Genomic DNA, 21,912 nt, shown 5'->3' with positions numbered 1-21,912 from the left:
CGTGCTGCCATCTGGTTTTTTAAAGTGCAAGAGTGTAACAGTGCTGAGTCATCGTCTAAAAATAGACGGCGTCCTATCTCGCCCAGCAAAATGAAGTCGATAAAGTAGTCGGTTTCGATGAGAAAAAGTGGAAAACGTGGTCTAAAAATAGCGACGCAATCCCCCTATTTTACAGGCCGGAGACTTATAAGTATATATTGGCCGGAAAATAACTTCAAATTCGACTTCAAAATTACATTTAATGTTGTTAAGGTGTTTTGATCAAATATCTGGTTGAATAAAGTATCCTAGGAATAATAAACCCACTTTAAAAGCAAAAATTGATGATACTCTCCAGCCACGTGGTGGCTGATTGCCATGTGGCGTCCTCTGATCGAGGCAGCCTTCTTAGTGTGCTTTGATTTTTCCCTATATATTTTGCTGAGACCATGAGAATCTCTGCGACGCCGGAATGAATCCGGTTCAATCCGGGGCCTCGGATCGTCTTGCACCCTTCGCGGGAATTGTTCCCCAGACCATCCTCTAGAACCCCATGGTAAGCAAAAGTCGTAATTTGTTAACGGCTGACTTGTACAGAGCAATTTAGCTAAATAATTTAGTGTTACGGGTTAACTCCCATTTAAACTTGTTCCTGCTCAAGGCAAGCCAGTTTTCAACCAAATGGGCTGAAATTTTGGACTGAGCCTCCATTTTGAGTACTTTTTTGAGCAATCTCATATAATTTTTGATTTGTGCTACCTTATTTTTTTTTACCCGGGCTATATGTTATTTGAAATTCACTATAAAAATTTTATTTAATAAAAAGTAAACTCGTAAAACCATTCTTGTAGTAGGGAAACAGCATCTTATTCCAGCGTGCCTCTAATGTTGCCATATCAGCACTTAGGGAGCGTTCTTTTCCTACGTAACGCAGTAGGGGGGAGGGGGGGTTGGAGGCCGTGTTACGCTCCATACAATTTTTTTTTAAATTTATATGGAAATTTTGTTACGAGGGTGGGGGAGAGGGTCTAAAAATCCGATTTTTTGCGTTACGTAATAAAAGAACGCGCTCTAAAATTCTTTGTGTAATTATGGGTATTCGGCGCCGTCGCTCCGTGCCATACTTTCGTACACTTAGGAGCCCCGGGCGGCGAAGTCCTTGTAGATAAAAAGGAAGACACTAGTGGTTGGTATTAGCAATGGTGGCCGACAGCTATAAAGTCAACTTCGTTTTGCCTTCCTCACTGAGGTAAGGCTATAATCCTGCTCTAAAAATGAACTTTTTATTAAAAGCTCGAAGACCCACCTTCATATATACATATCGACTCAGAATCGAAAACTGAACAAATGTGTGTGTGTGTGTGTGCGTGTGTGTGTGTATGTGTGTGTGTGTGTGTTTTTTTTTTTTTTTTACAAGGTCGGAATCTGCTATCAGACACCTGAGAATTAATTTCTCAGGTAGTGTGGGGTTGGGAAAACAAAAAGAGTTTTCCCGACCCACTAAACCAGTCCTTGAACGCCGTGCCCTTTTCCCCACGGGACCACCTTTCGGTATAACTTCGGGGGGAGGCGTTGCATTTTCTGCACTAGTCTACTTACAGGATCCATGCCGGGTGCTAGAACCATTTCCTGTTCCACATACATATGAGTCCATGCGAGGGTTTAACCGCGCCCAAGAATCGCGTTGCTTTTGATCGGTTAGTCATATGCAGCCCTCTCCTTGGACCATCGAGACGTGTACCGATTTGGTAGAGCCAACCGTCATAACGTGCTCTCCTTCACAGCCACACTCGTGGGTTCTCAACTCCTGTGACCATCGAGACGTGTACCGATTTGGTAGAGCCGACCATCATAACGTGCTCTCCTTCACAGCCACACTCGTGGGTTTTCGACTAGGCTTCTAGTCGTTCCTCCTCTGGTCGTCTCTCCATCTCCGCTGTGTGTGTGTGTGTGTGTGTGTGTGTGTCCAAAATTCTAGCCAAGTTTTCTCAGCACTGGCTGAACCGATTTTGATCGAACCAGTTGCATTTGACTTGCTTTAGGGTCGCATACATCGCTATTGAATTGTTTGAAGTTTCGATAAGTAGTTCAAAAGTTATGTATAAAAATGTGTTTTCACACATATCCGGATCTCAATTATATGCATGTAAACGATATCCAGATTCTTAATCTAACCCATCGTTGGTTAGGTAATCAAAAGACAACACATTGAAGATCTGGCAACCCTGTCTAGAGTTATGACCACTTAAGTGATATTTATGTACTTTTTCAAAGCCGGATCTCACTTATGTGTATGAAATCCATGTCCGGATCCATCATCCAACCCATCGTTGGTTAGGTAATCAAAAGACCTTTCCAATGAGATCAAAACATTGAAGATCTGGCAACCCTGTCTCGAGTTATGGTATTTATGTACTTTTCTAAAGCCGGATCTCACTTAAATGTATGTAATCGATGTCCAGATCCATCATCCAACTCATCGTTGGATAGGTAATTGAAAGATCTTTCCAACGAATCCAAAACATTGAAGATCTGGCAACCCTGTCTCGAGTTATGATCACTTAAGTGATATTTATGTACCTTTTTGATGCCGGATATCACTTAAATGTAAGTAATCAATGTCCGGATCCATCATCCAACCCATCGTTGGTTAGGTAATTGAAAGACCTTTTCAACTAGTCCAAATAATTGAAGATCTGGCAACCCTGTCTTGAGTTATTACCACTTAAGTTTTATCTATGTACATTTTTCTGGATCTAAAAAAATAGCTGAAATTTGTGTCCAAACTACTCATATTACCCATTGTTAGTAAAAAGTGAGGAAGGCATCAACCACATAGGTGGATTAAGTTAGTTTTTTTTTTAAATAAAAGAACGCTCCCTTTGAGGTTTAATTACAGCTCATAAAACACGTTTTCAACGGAAATCGAGTTATAAATAGTTCCATTGGAAGTGAGCAAGCAAGTTTCTATAAACAGTTTCACACAATAAGTTGTATAAATAGTGAAAATCAGCTAATTGGATGGAGCTAGGAGCGAGAGCTTCCAAACATACGAGAATTTCTCCTACTCATATGTTCGACCGATAACAAAGAAATTGTTTGTTTGAGGTGTGCGTTGTTAAAATCACTATTTAATCAAAGTAGCAATTTTTTCGTTTATTTTTCAGTTCAAATCTGGCGAAATATTTTGGCTAATGTGTGACATTTGTGAGTAATGGATAACACAGCAGATCTGATACGGAATCTGAAGAAAAGGTTTCTCGAAGGTGACAGCTGACTAAAGGAAAGCTGAAACGCCACACTGTGACAACCGGGGGATGACCAAAGCAAATTGACGACAGTCGATGGTTGTCAAAAGAGAGCCTACAACAAAAGCACTAGCTGTCAAATGGTAGCCCATAACAGATCATTGTTTGGGTTTTTGATTTTCAAATTTTCCGCAATTTAAACGATAAATTCCTGAAAAAACAAGTGAATTGTGTTGCTGATGGCAAATTCTATCATATTCTTGTAGATTCCATCCCAATAATGGCTGAAAATTCATATCGAAGAAAGTGATTTTTCTGTTTACCTTTATCTGCTTTTTTTTTCTTTTGGTCGACAAAACAGTGCGCCCGTATACTGAGAATCGGCATTACACATTTTCCAGTTTGCTTTTACACATTTGCATGGGACTTTTGAGTTCAACCAGGATAACACACTTCGTGTAACCAAACTAATATGTATAATACCGATTCTCAGTGTTTGTTTTATGAACTTACAAGATGGCGTCTTCCTCGCTACCCCCTGGTGACAACGGAACCGCAAGGATGCGGAATAAGCTTATCGAGATTCAGAATACGAGGGCGATGTAGGAATTTTTGTTTACTTCAATATTACCCAACAGGACGCGGTTGCCGTGCGGATAGCACTGGCACCATAACATTTATGCTCCAAGTTTGTCTGAGAATCGTAAGAAAAACTTCAAGCTGTAAACAGGGATGTGAAGTTGGAGTCGGTGGAGACGATTTTTGAGGAGCTTCTTTTCCAGAAGTCACTGTAACCGGTAGCTCCTAATCAGCAACGAACGGCAACGTTACCGAATTTATTTGGAGACATTCCTTTCCATTTTACACTCTGTGGAATCGAATTTACACAACTGCAATCAACAAAAAATACATATCTGGAGTTTTTTTTTGTAAAGGTCAAAAAAACCAAATTTCCAGATTTTGCTTTTTGGGTGTTTTGAAACCGCCTTGAGCCAGGGGAATTAAAAAACAATCAAAAAGCAAAAACTGACAATTTGGTTTATTGGACCTTTACAAAAAAAACTCCACATATTTTGTCCGAACTACAGTTAACTAAATAAACTGATTGACACGAGGAATGACATCTAAAATAAATTAATCACAAAAACTGTATTTTGACTCTTAATATGCTTTAATAATCAATTTCACTGAAACCTTGTTTTTAATTAAACCATTTTATTTATAACTAAAATTTGCATCTTAAAAACGATGTTCAGCTTTGAACACTACCTCAACTGGGGTGAATCGGGACAATAGTTTAAATGGTGATATCAGATTGTGCACTTATTATGTTGTTTTGTGTTGCCCAGCAAAAGTTTTTTAACATGACCAAAGCATCTGTCGCTATTTGCCCTATGTATCCTTATTTGTGTCAGATGACAATTAGTAATTATTCACAATCCCAAGTCAAAATATACATGAAATTATGGTTCAAAACATTGAAAAACTGCAGTAAATCGATACTAGCCAATTTTTCATTTATTTGGCATAATAGCCATTTTGTTTTTTTGATCCGCATCTAATCTAATCTAATCAGACCCTAGCGCAGCCAATCTTTCGAAGGGATCCTGGAGAGTGCCTTAGGTTAGATGTCGCCTAGCACTCTTCTTGTCATTTATTAACATTTGTAGTGCGCCATTGCATCGGAATGCATTGAAACATCACAAGCGTTAAAGCGGCCAAGCCTACTGCGCAGAGATGACTCGTAATTGGGTTGAGTTTGAGCACTGAGTGTTCGAACAACAACACAATTCTGAATCGACAGGAGAGGAAGAAGCGTGGGGACACACCACCATACGCTCCGAGATTTGGTTGTATTCGTTGGGAGCACCATGCTAAGAAGGTTTGGTATTCCGGTACCCTCTGGGATGGGACATTGTATTTCCACGAATGCCCTGGACACTATTTGCCGTGATTATAGCGCCACAACTCGCTCTAAACATTTTCTTTGAAAAAAAAAAACAAGTTTCAGGGGATTATTTAGTCTCCAAAGAACAAGCTAGTGTGATAAACGCAATTTCGGCCAAATGGCATATTAGCCATTATTTCTATGATGAGCAACATACAAGTCTCCATACAATTTTGACAGCTGTCCATACAAAAATGTTACGTAAATTGTCAGCTGTGTGCTATCTTGTGACAACGACCATTTAGTACTATTCGAGAAAATCGAAAAATCGAGAATTGGTTGTAGCCGGAACATGTAGCTACGACAGCGCTGTCATCTGTGGGGTTCCACAAGGCAGTGTTCTTGGTCCGTTGCTGTTTTTGCTGTACGTGAACGACTTACCCAAGCTGCCTTTGAGAGGAAAACCACGACTGTTTGCTGAAGATACAGCGATTACGTACGCTGGCTCTTCACCTGCTCAGGTAGTAGCAAGCATGCAGGAGGACCTGGAACTGGTGCTCGACTACCTGCCCTGGCAGAACAATCTACTGGCTCTCAACATCGGTAAAACTAAGATGATGATCTTCCGTCTATCCAGTAGAAATATCCAGCCCTATCCAGAACTCATCGTAAGGAATCAACTGGTAGCGGAAACGAGTAGCTTTAAATAGGGTACGTTATCCATTAGTGGACCCCTTTCCTATAGTGGACCCTCTGAAGGGTTTTTAATGAAAAATTCAATAAAATCACAATTATAAGCGTGTTGTTGTCTACAAATCTTTTATTTGGCATGTTCAGCATCATTTAAAACAATGTTGACTGACACTGAATTGTCCTTTTTACCAAAATAAGTGTTTTGAGTTCGACATCTTAAATCAGCCTTGGCCACTAGCATTTTCACAACAAAACTGCATTTATATTTTATGATTGAATTAACCATCCAATCATTTTTGGACTGATTAATGTAACCAAAAATGTGAAAAGCACGTGTCACAAGTGTGTTTCGAAAGTAAAAATTGTACTACGTGTCACAAGTGTGCACAGAATTCCTATACAAACTAAAATAGACATAAATCAATAGTTTAACCGACTTAATCAGTATATGAGCAATTCTCTACGAAATCGGTCTTTTTTCTTCAATTTTAATTTTTGTATTTTTTAATCCGACTGAAACTTTTTTTGGTGGCTTCGGTATGCCCAAAGAAGCCATTTTGCATCATTAGTTTGTCCATATAATTTTCCATACAAATTTGTTAGCTGTCCATACAAAAATGATGTTTGAAAATTCAAAAATCTGTATCTTTTGAAGGAATTTTTTGATCGATTTGGTGTCTTCGGCAAAGTTGTAGGTATAGATATGGACTACACTGGAAAAAAATGATACACGGTAAAAAAAATTTGGTGATTTTTTTATTTAACTTTTATCACTAAAACTTGATTTGCAAAAACACTATTTTTATTTTTTTATTTTTGATATGTTTTAGAGGACATAAAATGCCAACTTTTCAGAAATTTCCAGGTTGTGCAAAAAATCTTTGAGCGAGTTATGATTTTTTTAATCAATACTAATTTTTTCAAAAAATCGAAATATTGGTCGCAAAAATTTTTCAACTTCATTTTTCGATGTAAAATCAAATTTGCAATCGAAAAGTACTTTATTAAAATTTTGATAAAGTGCACCGTTTTCAAGATAAATCCATATTTAGGTGACTTTTTTGAAAATAGCCGCAGTTTTTCATTTTTTAAAATTAGTGCACATGTTTGCACACTTTTGGAAAAAATATTTTTGAAAAGCCGAGAAAATTCTCTATATTTTGCATCTTCGGACTTTGTTGATACGATCTTTAGTTGCTGAGATATTGCAATGCAAAGGTTTAAAAACACGAAAATTGATGTTTTCTAAGTCTCACCCAAACAGCCCATCATTTTTAAATGTCGATATGTCAGCAGCTAAAAGTTCGATTTCCAATGTTAATATATGAAACATTTGTGAAATTTTTCGATCTTTTCGAAAACAATATTTTCAAAAATTTTAAACCAAGACTAACATTTCAAAAGGGCCAAACATTCAATATTACGCCCTTTTAAAATGTTAGTCTTGGTTTAAAAATTTTGAAAATATTTTTTTTGAAAAGATCGAAAAATTTCACAAATGTTTCATATATTAACATTGAAAATCGGACTCTTAGTTGCTGACATATCGACATTTAAAAATGTACTTTTCGATTGCAAATTTAATTTTACATCGGAAAATGAAGTTGAAAAATTTTTGCGACCAATATTTCGATTTTTTGAAAAAAATAGTATTGATTAACAAAATCATAACTCGCTCAAAGATTTTTTGCACAACCTGGAAATTTTTGAAAAGTTGGCATTTTATGTCCTCTAAAACATATCAAATAATAAAAAATAAATAAAAATAGTGTTTTTTTGCAAATCAAGTTTTAGTGATAAAAAGTTAAATAAAAAAATCACCAAATTTTTTTACCGTGTATCATTTTTTTCCAGTGTAGTCCATATCTATACCTACAACTTTGCCGAAGACACCAAATCGATCAAAAAATTCCTTCAAAAGATACAGATTTTTGAATTTTCAAACATTATTTTTGTATGGACAGCTGCCAAATTTGTATGGAAAATTATATGGACAAACTAATGATGCAAAATGGCTTCTTTGGGCATACCGAAGCCACCAAAAAAGTTTCATTCGGATTAAAAAATACAAAAAAAATCGAATGACCGAAATCCTAGAGAACTGCTCATATTTTCAAAAACAAAAGATTGCATTGCTTTTAGAAAATGTGTATCAACAAAAAAACATTTTCCAACAACATGTATGACGTGTCACAAGTGTGCACGATCATTTTGATGATAAATTGTGTATTGCGATTTCCGGGAAACGGAAGCAAGTTTCCAAAATCGGGTTAAGGCATCTTGTTGTGTTTGTTAAGTACAGAAAAACGTCATCATTAACTCATTTTAGACCAAAATGGTCTATGTCACAAGATAGCACACAACTGACGAAATATTGAAACAGCTGTAACTTTCGAGTGAATATTCTGATCAATTTGGTGTCTTCGGCAAAGTTGTAGGTATTGTTGAGGGCTATTGAGAAAAAATATTGGTACACGGATAAAAAATTGCCGATTTTTTATTTATTTTTAAACTCAGTTTTCCAAAATACATTTTTTATTATTTTCGAGTTTTTTTGGTGTTCAAGGGAACAAAAACCCGCCGAGTCATAATATTTTTTTAAATAGTGATTTTTGGAAAAAAAAACAAAACAAATTTTGACCTATTTTTTATGTTCAATTGAATCTGCTATCGAAAAGTACTTTACAGAATTTTTGATAAAGGGCTCCGTTTTCAGATAGAGCCACAGAAAGTTTGACTTTATCGAAATATAGGGGAGAGTGGGGAGACTTGATCCCCTTTTTTTGTATCGCACATAACTCTGTCAATTTCTCACAAAACTATAAACTTTTTGCATGAATTGAAAGCTTAAACATTCATCTGTGTTTGGCTAATAAGGATATTTCATCAGATAAACTCTTCGAATCATGCCAAGCGTTTTAAAAAAATATTTTAAACCGGCATTTTAAAAATGTTAGGGGTAACTTGATCCCCCTTTCAACATTTTGAAGAAATCTTAAGCAAAATGTTTCTTATTCATCCAAACTTTTAATTTTCTATTAGTTACAGTAATTTCACATAAAACCTGTACGTTTGTGTTCAAAATATAACAAGTTTATTATGTTAAATATTTAAAAACTTAAAATATTATTTTTTAGACCAAAATTAAGCATGTTTACAAAAGCTGGAAATTTTTGTTTACGAAACTTTTGAAAAATGGTTCAAACTGCAGTAAGTTATGTACAACTATACTAAAGGAAACTATGTACGAAAACCCAGCCCAATTAATTAATCTTGAGGCTGATTCCAGTGACTGTAAAAATGCAGGGATCAAGTCTCCCTAAACACACTTTTTTAAACAATTGATTGTAAAAATAGTATGACGATAAATTTAACATCAAATGCGTAAGGGTTTTGGAGTTGAAAAATTTATCAAACAATTCATGTATAAAAAATATTTTTTTGAATAATTTTTGAGTGTTTTCTATACATATCAATACAAAGAAAAAAAGATCTCTTGGAAGTTTTTTGCAGCTCGTTTTAGAAAAATGTGTGTAACTGAATCTAAACATTTTTTAATGTTTTTCTTTGTTTTCTACAATAAGTTTTAGTTAATTTCGCACAACTTTCTAGAACAAAGCTAATTGTTTTACCCACATGCTGACGAGATACAGGCTTGGGATCAAGTGTCCCCGGGGATCAAGTCTCCCCACTCTCCCCTACAGTTTTTAGATTTTTTTAAAATAGTGACCACTAGTGATCATTTCCAAAAAAAAAAAAAAAAATTTAGAGTTCAGAAAATTTGCTATGATATATGATAAGAGACATTGAAGATTGGACCTCTGGTTGCTGAGATACAGCGGCTTAAAGAAAAAGAAACAGGAAAATTTAAGTTTTCTAAGTCTCACCCAAACAACCCACCATTTTCTAATGTCGATATCGCAGCAACTAATGGTCCGATTTTCAATGTTAAAACATGAAACATTAGTGAAATTTTCCGATCTTTTCGAAAACAGTATTTTTTTTAAAAAAGGGGCTTAATATTGAATTATTGGCCTTTTAAAATTGTTAGTCCTGACTCCAATTTTTTGATACGATATGTGAAATTTTCCGAGGAATCCGATAAAACTATTTTCAGACATAGGCTCTTTGGCCCAGACACGGTCAAAACGCCTTTTTAAGTTTTCATACGACTTTTTCAAAGTTTAACTCGATTTTTGAAACTTCTTACTATTTTTCTCAAATAGCAAAACTAATCACCTTTCTTTTGCGTCTAAGACAGCTGAAATCGGATGAAATGACGCGGAGATATGATTTTTTGGTTTTTGCGAAAAATGATGAAAATTGCCATTTTTTAAACCACCTTAGCACGATGTAGCCAAACAAAAAAATACGAGTCTAATTATTTTGACCAAGGAACCCCCAGAAAAATATTGAGCCCGATCGGAGAACTTTTTTTCGGTTTAGTCTCTTTTCAAATGGAATTGTTGTATTTTTTTTAGTTGTATGATTTTTAACAAGCAGTCAAGCCATTTATTGATCCTACTCGTTTTGACCTTAATGGCTGTTTTGTTAGTTTTTGTTTAAATTGTGCATAAATTTTTGATGTATGAATTTCCATCAATCAAAAATCAGAATTTCATTACCCTTTTTCAAGGAAAATTTGGGGAAAAGTGCAAATTTTTAACTCTGATTTTTTGAGAAAATGGGAAGTTCTCCTACGGCCTACGGCCGCCATTATTATGGCGTCCAGGATAACTTCCCCGGGATAACTTCCACGATCTAACCAATTGTCCCTCGCTGTTCAAGAGTTTTTTTTTTTTATTCAAGCAATCCACAAACATTTTAACAGGCATTTTGAATCTCATTTTCAAAAATATTGTTTATAACAATGTTTTACGAAAAGTTCCAGCGAAATAAGCTTTGGTTGTAACATGCCTTGGATAATACAATTTGACGTTCAAAGTAGAGGTGGGCAAAAAAAGAGCGAGCCGCTCAAAGAGCCAGTTCACTAAAAAGAACGAAAGAATCGTGGCTCACAAAAAAAGAACCGCGGTTCTTTTTTAAATTTCCGTCTTTTGAAAAATCCGGCTCGAAATGGCATGATTTTGTTATAAATATAATTTATTGAACTTAAAAAAATAGTATTGAATTTGTTTTTGAGAATTGAAAATAAAATTTCAAATTTTTCAATGCTAATGAAAATCAATTCCAAAAGTAAATGAGTTATTGAACATTATGAAAAAAACTATTGTACATTAAAGTATTACCGGAATACAAATTTGAGAATTTCAAATTGCATAATTTGTAAAATATTACCAAAAATTTCCAGGATAATTTAGAGATTTTGGAAAAAAAATCCTTTTAGCAATTACAGACTTTATTGATTAAATAAGAATGTAGAAAAGAGTTCGCAGAATGTTTTCTCCAAATAAAATATCAGCACTAGTTCAATTCTTGCAAAAATAAACGCAATTTTAGAATTAAAAGCAATTTTCCAACATCCTAGATTTAAGTTTGGATGTCATTCAATTACTTAAATGTTTAGGTTCGAGAAGAAATCTTGACCTAGAGACCGCCAAGACCTATGGTTTTAAAGGGCATCTTCTCGTTTTCAGTTTCAAATTATTTGTAAAAGTCCAATGTGAAATAACTTATAAAATCATACGATTTTAGAAAAATCTTTTCATCAACATTTTGAAAAAGAGCGAAAGAGCCGTTCAAAAGAGCGGCTCTTTTTAATGAGCGAACGAAAATGAGCGGCTCCTAAAAAGAGCGGTTTTGCCCACCTCTAGTTCAAAGCATGGTTAATAGAGTTTTTTTAATAGGTCCTATAAACATATGAAAGACAATAGCTTATAGGACCTTTTTTTCAAAAAAAAACTCTGGATTTGTTTAACATTTCACAAAAAAAGTGAAAGGACGATTTTCAAAACTGCAAAGAAAGAAACTGCAGAGCAGTTTTGCTATTAATTTTTGAATCTCTGTAAAAAGGAAATTTTGTACAAAAATAAAGTTGTTTATGTTTTTAGAAAATGTTTTAAGCACTTTGCAACATTTTCTAATTATCTGGACTTATCAATAACAAATCGTCACTTGTGTGCTATCTTGTGACACGTCCTATCTTTTTACAGCAGCCGCGTCACAATATAGCACACAAGCGACGAAATGGAAAACAAACCTATTTTAAATGAAATTTTGGCTAAATACTCAAATTTCACTATTCCTGAAAACCATATGCAAACAAAATGTAATATCTCTTATTCTACTAATTCTACTTTTGGTGGATTTATAGTTGTGATTATTTTTTATTTATATTGAAGGATGAGCAGACGGAAATAACTTGGGAAGGTCAGTTTTTGATATTGTGAGAAGATCAAAATCCGTTATTGGGATGATCGGATTAGTTGTTAAAATAACAAATTTCAATAACAAAAAATTGTTCGAAAAATAACTCAAATTGTTATTGCTCTGTTATTGCAATAACATACTAATAACATAGAATCCAGAACAATAGAATAACAAGGTTAGTTATTCTGAGCGATGAATGGGGGGCACCCAAATAACAAAAACTGTTATTTATATGGATTGATTGCATAACAAAAAGTGTTATTATTTTATCACATGGAAAGCTATCCCGGCCGTAAATTAGATTTCGATCCAAAAAATTATGTTATTCGTTTAAGATACACCCTCCCGGTTCAGGACCCTCTTTCCACCTCTTTCACTCCTTTGGGCCATATATTTACAGAAAATCGCAATAATAAATAGGTATCAAAACAAGATTTTTCTCTGATTAAAACAACTTTTTTGATAATTTTAGCAAATTTTCAAAGCGCGGTGTATTTTGAGGACATGTGAAAGTTAAAAATTAGATTAGTTGTGCTTTTAAGAGAATTTTCCAAATGAAATAAATTCCTAATTGACAAAATAAAAATGATATAAATTTCAGAGTCCCTTTTTCTTATTAATTGATTCATTGCAACACCAAAATTGCTTGTTATCGTAACTATTCAAGGACTAAACTGAATTCAGTCACATTTAGCAAGGTCTAGTTTTTTCGATATAATCTTTATCTAAAAACCAAAGTTTTTATCCATTTTGATAAATTTAATGATCAATGTTTGAACGGTAAATATAAATTCAAAAATTGAGGAAAAAAGCAGGTAACCACAAATGGTTTCCGGGTTATCACGTGATAGCTTCACTTTAGAATAATTTTTAAGTGACTTACCGATAGACGTATTGCATTGCCTATCAAATTTAGTGGCTGATCAATGGCACAAATGTTTCTAAAATATTTAATTGGATCCATTGAAGAAACTCTGGAATAAAAAGAAAAAAACAAAGTATCTATTCAAAAGTATATAACACTTTAAAAAAATACTTATCTGAACGTTTGTGTAGCTTTACCAATGTTGAACGAGCTTGCGGACATGCATACTGGACGGATCCCGTCGGCAAGAATCGAGACTGCTGCTTGGCACATCCCGAGCGACGTGTTCCTGGCAGACCCGACGTTCAGCGAGCCGCACGAGATCGACCTGGTTATGGCATCGAACTACTTGCTGCGAACGGATCGAGTGAAACTGGCAAACGGCACCGTGACTCTGCGTTAAACCGATCTGGGCTGTATCGTGACCGGCGTGTACGACCCGTTCCAGCAGCCAAGTCGTTCACTCGAATACCACGCTGAAGGATCAGCTGAACAACGTCATCGAGAAGTTCTGGCTGGTTGAAGAACTAGCAGACAACTGCAAACCAATGAAGAGCAAGAAGTGGAAGAGCACTTTCACGGCACCCACGCCCGTGACGACAGTGGCCGCTTCCTCCTCCAGTTGCCGTTCAAGGACGCGGTTCTTGAGCTGGGCGACAACCGAGTCCAAGCGTTGAGGAGATTCAACCGTCTGAAGCGCCGTCCGTCGTGCAACCCGGAATTACGGGAGCAGTACACGGAGTTAGTCAAAGAGAACGAGGCGCTGGGTCACTGCAAAGAAATTGATGAGCGAGAAGATCCACCAGAAGTGCGTAAGTACTACTTACCGCATCACGCTGTGCTCAAACCTTCCAGTTCGTCCACAAAGCGGCGACTCCGAAGCCGGCAAGTACTCCTTGATCGATGTGTTGAAGGTGGGACCGACCGTTCAGAACGACCTGTTCTCTATAATTCTACGTTTCCGTCGCCATCCGGTCGCATCCACCGCCGACGTGGAGGAAGAACCCGAACGAGCGCTTGCGAGTGTCTGAGCTGAACACTGTGACTTACGGAACGGCGAGCGTCTCGCTCCTCGCAACGCGGTGTCTGGTGGAGCAGTCGGAGTCGATGGAAGACCGGTTCCCTGCTGCCTTCGGTTTGCAAGGCCACTCGATCCGGCTTTTGATTTCACGCCAACTCCAAACACAACACTAACCAACAAACTACCGCAGCAAATTCACCACCAAGCCGCAGATTCGTCGAAATGTTTCTCCTTGCCACGGTTGAGAGGTCATTATCACCTCCAAATGCGGTTCTGAAATCGCCAAACCTGCGGTTGCCACTGCGAATGTTTAAAAAGTGGATCAAAACAAACACGCTCAAAAAATCAGCAAAAACATTGGCAAAAACCATTAAAAATCACATTCAATCTACAAACGACCACCTGATAACGAATTTACATGGATTTCTTATCTTTTTCGCAATAAAAACACTCTCACACTTATACCTAGTTTAATAATTTTACAGAAACGATTTTTTTTCCGCGAGCCAAAATGAACCTTGACGAACCGACTGAAATGTAAACATTACACTCTGAAATGAGTTTACCCGCTGTGGTTTGAAGATTAACCCACAAAAGTTTAAACATTTAATATAGAGTAATCTACGTGCGTATGTATAGCGTATACGTACACGAAAAGAAAGTGAGGTTAAATTTTGTCAGCCAGCAAAATCAAATGGTGCGCTAGTGTGCGTACGCGAAACGTCATAAAGCTCTATTGATTTCGACTTTCACTTGCGGTGCTCGACTCGAAAGGAAAACAAAGCGAAATTATTGACGTTTGAACTCTGGATTGTACTACACGGAAAATAAGATTATGGAAATCTACTCTTTTTACTTTACATTACATTAGGCAAAAATGAGTAAATTTCTCATTCTTGGGTAAAAAACTCGAAATCTGTAAAATATTTGTACAGAAATGCTCAAATCTGTAAAGGAATAATGACAGTTCCGTTGTGTCGGTGTCAGCCCTGACTTGACAGATGCAAAGTGCCTTGACCTTGACATTAATCATCATAAAATCGACACAGTGTTTTCTACTTTGTTTACATCACGACGGGTAGATTTCCAGCCCCTGCGATAGGAAAAAAAAAAACAATTTCTAAGCGTTTCTCTGGCAGTTTTCTATTTAATAATCGTTTTCTATTGATGATCGCCGATTCTGAGGAAAAGAAAAGTAAGTTTGGCGAGTAGGCTCTTTCGTAGTTTATTACAAAAATCGTTTTGTTCTTTCTAGACGGCTTGAAGTCCCTACAACGGTTCCGTAAATCATGGATGAGGACGTCAAACTCTAGCTTCAGGACGCTGTGTCGTTTTTCCAGCTTCCGCCACCGGCAGCAAACGGAAGTCGCTAGTTGTTTCAGTACTACTGGTAGGACTAACAAGTAAGAAGTGTTTTCAGCTCCTGATTTATAATGCACCGAATTTAGTGACAAACTGTTGATAAAATTGGGTGTCCCAAAGCACGGTTGAGCCGAACATGGACTGTGGCTCGTTGATGAAAGGTCAATTTGATGTCAATCCTTAACTAGCTCCATACGGTTGTGAAGAAAGAAAGTTCAACTGACAAACTCTTTGAGGTCTTTTCGGGAAATTGATGTAGATCAACCGCGGCCGGAAACAGCGTGCTGCCCTGAGCCGTTTCTGATTGCGGGAGCTCCGGGTCTTTCGTGGTCTCTATTGCAAGTTTCTGCTCGAACCAAGGAGTCCGAAGGCTTGAATGGGAGAGCACCCAAACCTCTTTGTGGTGATCGAATAGAAGTACAATATTCTGATCGGGTAATCTCTGCAGCATCCTGGTCGGGTAGTCACGGGGATGTCAGTGACGGGTAGTTGGGAGAACGAGAGAGGACTGTCAATCGTGGCAGAAGAGTAGAGTGAGTAGGTAGCAACAGAGTGGAGAAACCGGAACGGACATCCCGGGAGATTCGGTGTGGCTTGGCCCAACAAGGGTGCCACAAGTGGCGACGAGGATGGGATCCTCCAATGGTTCCGAATCAATCAGGTCCGTTCCGGTTATCCTCAAATCAGTGACAAAAAGTGTTTTGAAAAAAAAAAACAGAATAGCGCAGTAAAAGAAAGGACAAAAGAAGTGAAAAAAATGACGGCACTACGTCTTAGTTGGTATTGGAAAAATAAAAAAAATAGTGACTTCCATGGCGTTTTAAGACGATCGCCGAACAGCATCGACGACGAAAGTGTAAACAAAAACAACACAATTAGTTGGGGGACTAATAGCGTGTCTGAGAGCCTCGAGCTAGGTATTGGGCTTCGAGCCCGGAGATGGAGCTTCGAGCTCGGGGTTGAGCTTCGAGCTCGGGATTGGGCTTCGAGCCCGGAATTGAGCTTCGAGCTCGGGTATTGGGCTTCGAGCCCGGGGATGAGCTTCGAGCTCGGGGATGAGCTTCGAGCTCGGGATTGGGCTTCGAGCCCGGAATTGAGCTTCGAGCTCGGGTATTGGGCTTCGAGCCCGGGGATGAGCTTCGAGCTCGGGGATGAGCTTCGAGCTCGGGGTTGAGCTTCGAGCTCGGGATAGAGCTTCGAGCTCGGGATGAGCTTCGAGCTCGGGATAGAGCTTCGAGCTCGGGATAGAGCTTCGAGCTCGGGATAGAGCTTCGAGCTCGGGTTAGAGCTTCGAGCTCGGGATAGAGCTTCGAGCTCGTTAAAAAACTCGAGCTTCGAGCTCTTCAGGAGACTGAGCTTCGAGCTCGTTAAAAAAACAAATCTCCGAGCTTCGAGCTCTTCAGGAGACTGAGCTTCGAGCTCTTCAGGAGACTGAGCTTCGAGCTCGTTGAAAAAAATCTCCGAGCTTCGAGCTTTTCAGGAGACTGAGCTTCGAGCTCGTTAAAAAAAATCTTCCAGCTTCGAGCTCGTTAAAAAAAACAAATCTCCGAGCTTCGAGCTCTTCAGGAGACAGAGCTTAGAGCTCGTAAAAAAATTCAATGCTCCGAGTTTCGAGCTCTTTAGGAGTCTGAGCTTCGAGCTCGTTAAATAAACAAAACTCCGAGCTTCAAGCTCTTCAGGAGTCTGAGCATCGAGCTTGTTAAAAAAAAACAACACTCCGAGCTTCGAGCTCTCCGTGAGACTGAGCCTCGAGCTCGAAAAAAATTTAGCCACGAGACCTCTAAAAAAAGAGAACAAGTCGAGTTTGAAGCGAGTACAATAAATAACAAATAACTTATTGAGCTACGAGCTCAGATATAAGCGTAATGCTCCGGGTCAAGAGCTCGGAACCATAAGCTCCAAACTCGATACAACTGTACATGCTTTTAGCTTCGAGCTCATTAAAAAGGACAGAGCTTAAAGCTCGATAAACTTTCTACAATCCTAGAGCTCGCATTCAAATATTTAAAAGAGAGCTTTTCAGTATTCAAAATAAAGTCAAAATAAAAAAAGAGACTTCAAGCGTCTGAGTCTTAAACCCGAAAAAAGGGGAATGTAAAGAAAATAGCTTACAGCTAAATTTGGTTTTGATTTTCGTAAAAATAGTAAAAAAAGAAAGAACTGTAGGCTATACGGTATCCTTATGGCCAAAGCTTGATGCGATCTTATCAAGTACGATAAAGATATAACTCGTTAAGTAAACGGCCCACCCCCACAATGATAAATGGTAGGTTCTAGCCAAAGTCAAAGACAATGCAGATATAAACCGAAATGCTAGTGCAACCCAAGGGGTTGGAAACTCTTAGAGCTATAATTATTATGTCAACCAGTATATCAAAATATATGTTAGTATACTTATTATTTCCTTTACATATCGCCAGTATACTTACCAATATACTGAGAGTATCTTAATATACTAACAGTTTATTGCTTTTCGGTTAGTATACTAACAAGTATACTGGAATATCGTTAATATACTCAGTATTTTAAAAAAATATTAGAGTTTCCAGCCCCTTGGTGCAACCTGTCCAAGTCTCTTGTGACAAAGGATCTAGGAGATGAACAAGGTCGACGTTTTACTCTTTCAGACATATGATTGGGAAGTTTGTCATACCCCTGAGTTTAAGTTCTGTGCTATCGATGCCACGTATCATCTACATTCCCAGAATGCACCTTCAATACATGCCAACCCTGGTATACCGATATCATATAGGAGCGACACTAACCATGATCTATGTCCGACTGGCAATCTAAGATATGGTGATTATTACTGTGGATTTTGTGTGACATAGATTGTAGATCGTTGTCGATGACTCCTTACCCGCATAAAATTATATGATGATTTGCACTGTTAAAATCATGCAATTACAATACATATTATGATATTTATAGTAAGTTTATTGTTGACGTTTTCGAACTTTATTGGAATGACGATGAAGCTACTATAAAATTCATGGTTACAACTAATTGAAAGGTTTTGTTATTGGAAGTCTCATAAAGTTATAACAAATAAGCTACCGTAAAGCGTATGGTTACAGAAAATTGCATGGTTTTTATATTGGTTTTCTCATGATGTATTTAAAAAAAATAGTAACGATAAAAATTTACAATACTCAAACTTTTACAAACACATAATAGGAAACAAGGATATGTTGATCAAGTGTTTTGTTTAATATATTAAAATATTAAAATATTAAAATATTAAGACATTAAAATATTAAAATATTAAAATATAAAAAAATTAAAATATAAAAATATAAAAATATAAAAATATAAAAATATAAAAATATTTAAATATTTAAATATTAAAATATAAAAATATTAAAATATTAAAATATTAAAATATTAAAATATTAAACTATTAAAATATTAAAATATTAAAATATTTAAATATTAAAATATTAAAATATTAAAATATAAAAAAATATTAAAATATTAAAATATTAAAATACTAAAATATTAAAATATTAAAATATTAAAATATTAAAATATTAAAATATTAAAATATTAAAATATTAAAATATTAAAATATTAAAATATTAAAATATTAAAATATTAAAATATTAAAATATTAAAATATTAAAATATTAAAATATTAAAATATTAAAATATTAAAATATTAAAATATTAAAATATTAAAATATTAAAATATTAAAATATTAAAATATTAAAATATTAAAATATTAAAATATAAAAATATAAAAATATTAAAATATTAAAATATTAAACTATTAAAATATTAAAATATTAAAATAATAAAATATTATAATATTAAAATATTAAAATATTAAAATATTAAAATATTAAAATATTAAAATATTAAAATATTAAAATACTAAAATATTAAAATATTAAAATATTAAAATACTAAAATATTAAAATATTAAAATATTAAAATATTAAAATATTAAAATATTAAAATATTAAAATATTAAAACATTAAAATATTAAAATATTAAAATATTAAAATATTAAAATATTAAAATATTAAAATATTAAAAAATTAAAATATTAAAATATTAAAATATTAAAATATTAAAATATTAAAATATTAAAATATTAAAATATTAAAATATTAAAATATTAAAATATTAAAATATTAAAATATTAAAATATTAAAATATTAAAATATTAAAATATTCAAATATTCAAATATTCAAATATTAAAATATTAAAATATTAAAATATTAAAATATTAAAATATTAAAATATTAAAATATTAAAATATTAAAATATTAAAATATTAAAATATTAAAATATTAAAATATTAAAATATTTAAATATTAAAATATTAAAATATTAAAATATTAAAATATTAAAATATTAAAATATTAAAATATTAAAATATTAAAATTTGAAAATATTAAAACATTAAAATATTAAAACATTAAAATATTAAAATATTAAAATTTTAAAAACATTTAAACATTTAAACATTTAAACATTTAAACATTCAAACATTTAAACATTTAAACATTTAAACATTTAGACATTTAAACATTTAAACATTTAAACATTTAAACATTTAAACATTTAAACATTTTAACATTTTAACATTTTAACATTTTAACATTTAAACATTTAAACATTTAAACATTTAAACATTTTTGAACGCAAACTCACATTAACACTGAACCCGTGCGACCTTCTTTTAAAGAGCGCACCATTACACTAAATCTGTGCGACGCACCTGAAACGAACGCACCATGGTTCGAGCGAGCTGTCATTATTTTTCATTCGCGCATGATTGATCCTGTTCGTGTCGCGCGTTTCGAGAGGAAATTTCCGCGTAAAGTCGTGTGTCCCCGGGGATGTGGAACATACCCGGCATTTGTGCGTGTTCGCGGTGCTAATAATGGCCCCGATCCCGGTGCTGGTTGGACAGTTCCGCCGGAAGACCGAATCGGAATGGTTCGGGGTTGGCGAAGGTGTTGCCGCTGTGAAGCAACAATATTTTTAGGTGAGTAATTGAAAGTTGGCGTAATTTTTGGAAGGCGGAATCTCATATCACAACAGCGGCAGGAATTTTCCATAACCATTTTTTTTCTTTTCTATGCAGGGACACTTCTCCACGGTGGACCGGCTGCTGCTGCACACATCCCGGACCGCCGTGGCGCGCCGAAAGTATGTGGAAGCGCTGGCAAGGAGTGACTGCGTTCTCGGTGTAGGCTGGACCGCTGGATAGATCCACCGGGTGACGGATCTAGTACGACTCAGGAATGGTAACAAGGAGTTCAGCAACTACGTGTGAGTATTGGGGTATGAAGTGAAATGTTTACCTTGGAAACTTTCATCTGGGCAGAGGTACGGCTTGAGAAGCTAACGTTGAAAAACTCATTTGATTTTTGATCGATGTTGTTTCTATTTCGAACGAGTCTTTGACGTTCAATCATAGTTTCTCAAAAGTATCGTACGATCAGTTCCTAACTGGACTCGATCGTTGGAAACGACCGACGAAATAGGCGGCGGGCCAGATGCGGGCATAAAAATGTCAAAACCTCTTCCCCCTCACTTCGTCTCACCATCCAGCTGCAGCTTTGCTGACAAACAAACAGAGCGCGCGGTCACATGATGGCGACATCGGGCCAGAATTAGGGGTGATCATGTGGTTAAAAATGAAACTTTTTTCAAGAAAAATAAGATTTTTCCGATTAAATTTAAAATTTGCGAGCAAGTTTGAAAAATGATTACAGATGTCGGAGAAGTGATTAGAGATCAAAATTTTGATCCATATTTTTTTATAGACTAAAACTTTTTCACATCAGTTGGGAACCCCTAGGTCTATCCACGACTATTTCCAATGACCGTGAGAACAGTCAAATCAATCCGAATTCTGAAACGGAATCTAATTAGAATCGTACACAAATTCCGTTTCAAACTCAACAACCGGTTCGAACACGGAACCGGTTGTTGCGTTTGAAACGGAATTGCGAATTGCGATTCCAATTAGATTCCGTTTCAGAATTCGGATTGAGTTAACTGGGTAACTTTCCGATACTAGAGCGGTGTTGTTAAACTTACAATTTTGGTAGAATTTTGGAATGTTTCATCGGTAAATTTTCTCGCGTCATCCCAGTCACTAAATATTCTTCTAGCAGAGCTGGTTCTGCCAATCCTGCTAGAACGTTAGAACATTTCTGCTAGAATGCTGTAAAAATATCCAGCTCTGTAAGAACTCTGCTAGAAACTTGCTAAAACGTCGTGACTCGGTGATGTCGATGAAAAGTTTGGCGGGGATGGACACTTTTTCGCCAAACGTCGGCCTGACATGTGCCATTAGGTTTGTACGTTGTAATGATTCCAGAAAATCCAAATTGTAAGTTCATTCACTGACGAACTGACGTGCCACCCCATACATATTTTTGAACTACTCTCTCTCTATCATTTTTGTAAAAATTCAAAGTGCACGTGCTTCTGGGAACCCCAAAGTTCTTGCTTCCCCTCGAGTCATAGAATAGAAGTCCAACTGTCAAAAACAAGTTGTATC

The 21,912-nt window shown here is 35.7% G+C and overlaps 2 protein-coding genes across 3 annotated transcripts in view; both read left to right on the top strand.

Annotated features, from left to right (window-relative positions):
- The first annotated feature begins 5,648 nt into the window (after positions 1-5,648).
- On the top strand, positions 5,649-14,034 carry LOC119769029. Its single transcript, XM_038260910.1, has 4 exons — positions 5,649-5,718; positions 13,195-13,401; positions 13,558-13,815; positions 13,859-14,034. Exons 1-4 carry the CDS (start codon positions 5,649-5,651, stop codon positions 14,032-14,034), a joined length of 711 nt encoding a protein of 236 aa, XP_038116838.1.
- A 1,027-nt stretch (positions 14,035-15,061) lies between these two features.
- The window catches only part of LOC6052411 (glutamate [NMDA] receptor subunit 1), a 211,166-nt gene continuing 204,315 nt past the window's right edge, over positions 15,062-21,912 (top strand). Inside the window, exons 1-2 of one of the 2 annotated variants that reach the window (XM_038266327.1) lie at positions 15,062-15,219; positions 15,280-15,427. The gene's annotated coding sequence lies outside the window, so the exon portion shown is untranslated. Of the gene's footprint in view, positions 15,220-15,279; positions 15,428-20,559; positions 20,673-21,912 lie in introns of those variants that run through there. The other variant, XM_038266328.1, reaches the window with a different exon arrangement.

Source organism: Culex quinquefasciatus, chromosome 3, assembly GCF_015732765.1.
Source record: "Culex quinquefasciatus strain JHB chromosome 3, VPISU_Cqui_1.0_pri_paternal, whole genome shotgun sequence".
In the NCBI taxonomy this organism is placed as follows: domain Eukaryota; kingdom Metazoa; phylum Arthropoda; class Insecta; order Diptera; family Culicidae; genus Culex; species Culex quinquefasciatus.
This window is presented reverse-complemented; position numbering and strand designations above follow the sequence as displayed.

What these genes read in the sequence shown, in the direction of transcription:
- LOC119769029 (XM_038260910.1), top strand. Translation starts at nt 5,649, where the DNA reads ATGCAGGAGGACCTGGAACTGGTGCTCGACTACCTGCCCTGGCAGAAC. An exon ending in AAACGGCACCGTGACTCTGC is followed by an intron (nt 13,402 to 13,557) that starts GTTAAACCGATC and finishes AAACCAATGAAG; the next exon opens with AGCAAGAAGTGGAAGAGCAC. An exon ending in AGAAGATCCACCAGAAGTGC is followed by an intron (nt 13,816 to 13,858) that starts GTAAGTACTACT and finishes CAAACCTTCCAG; the next exon opens with TTCGTCCACAAAGCGGCGAC.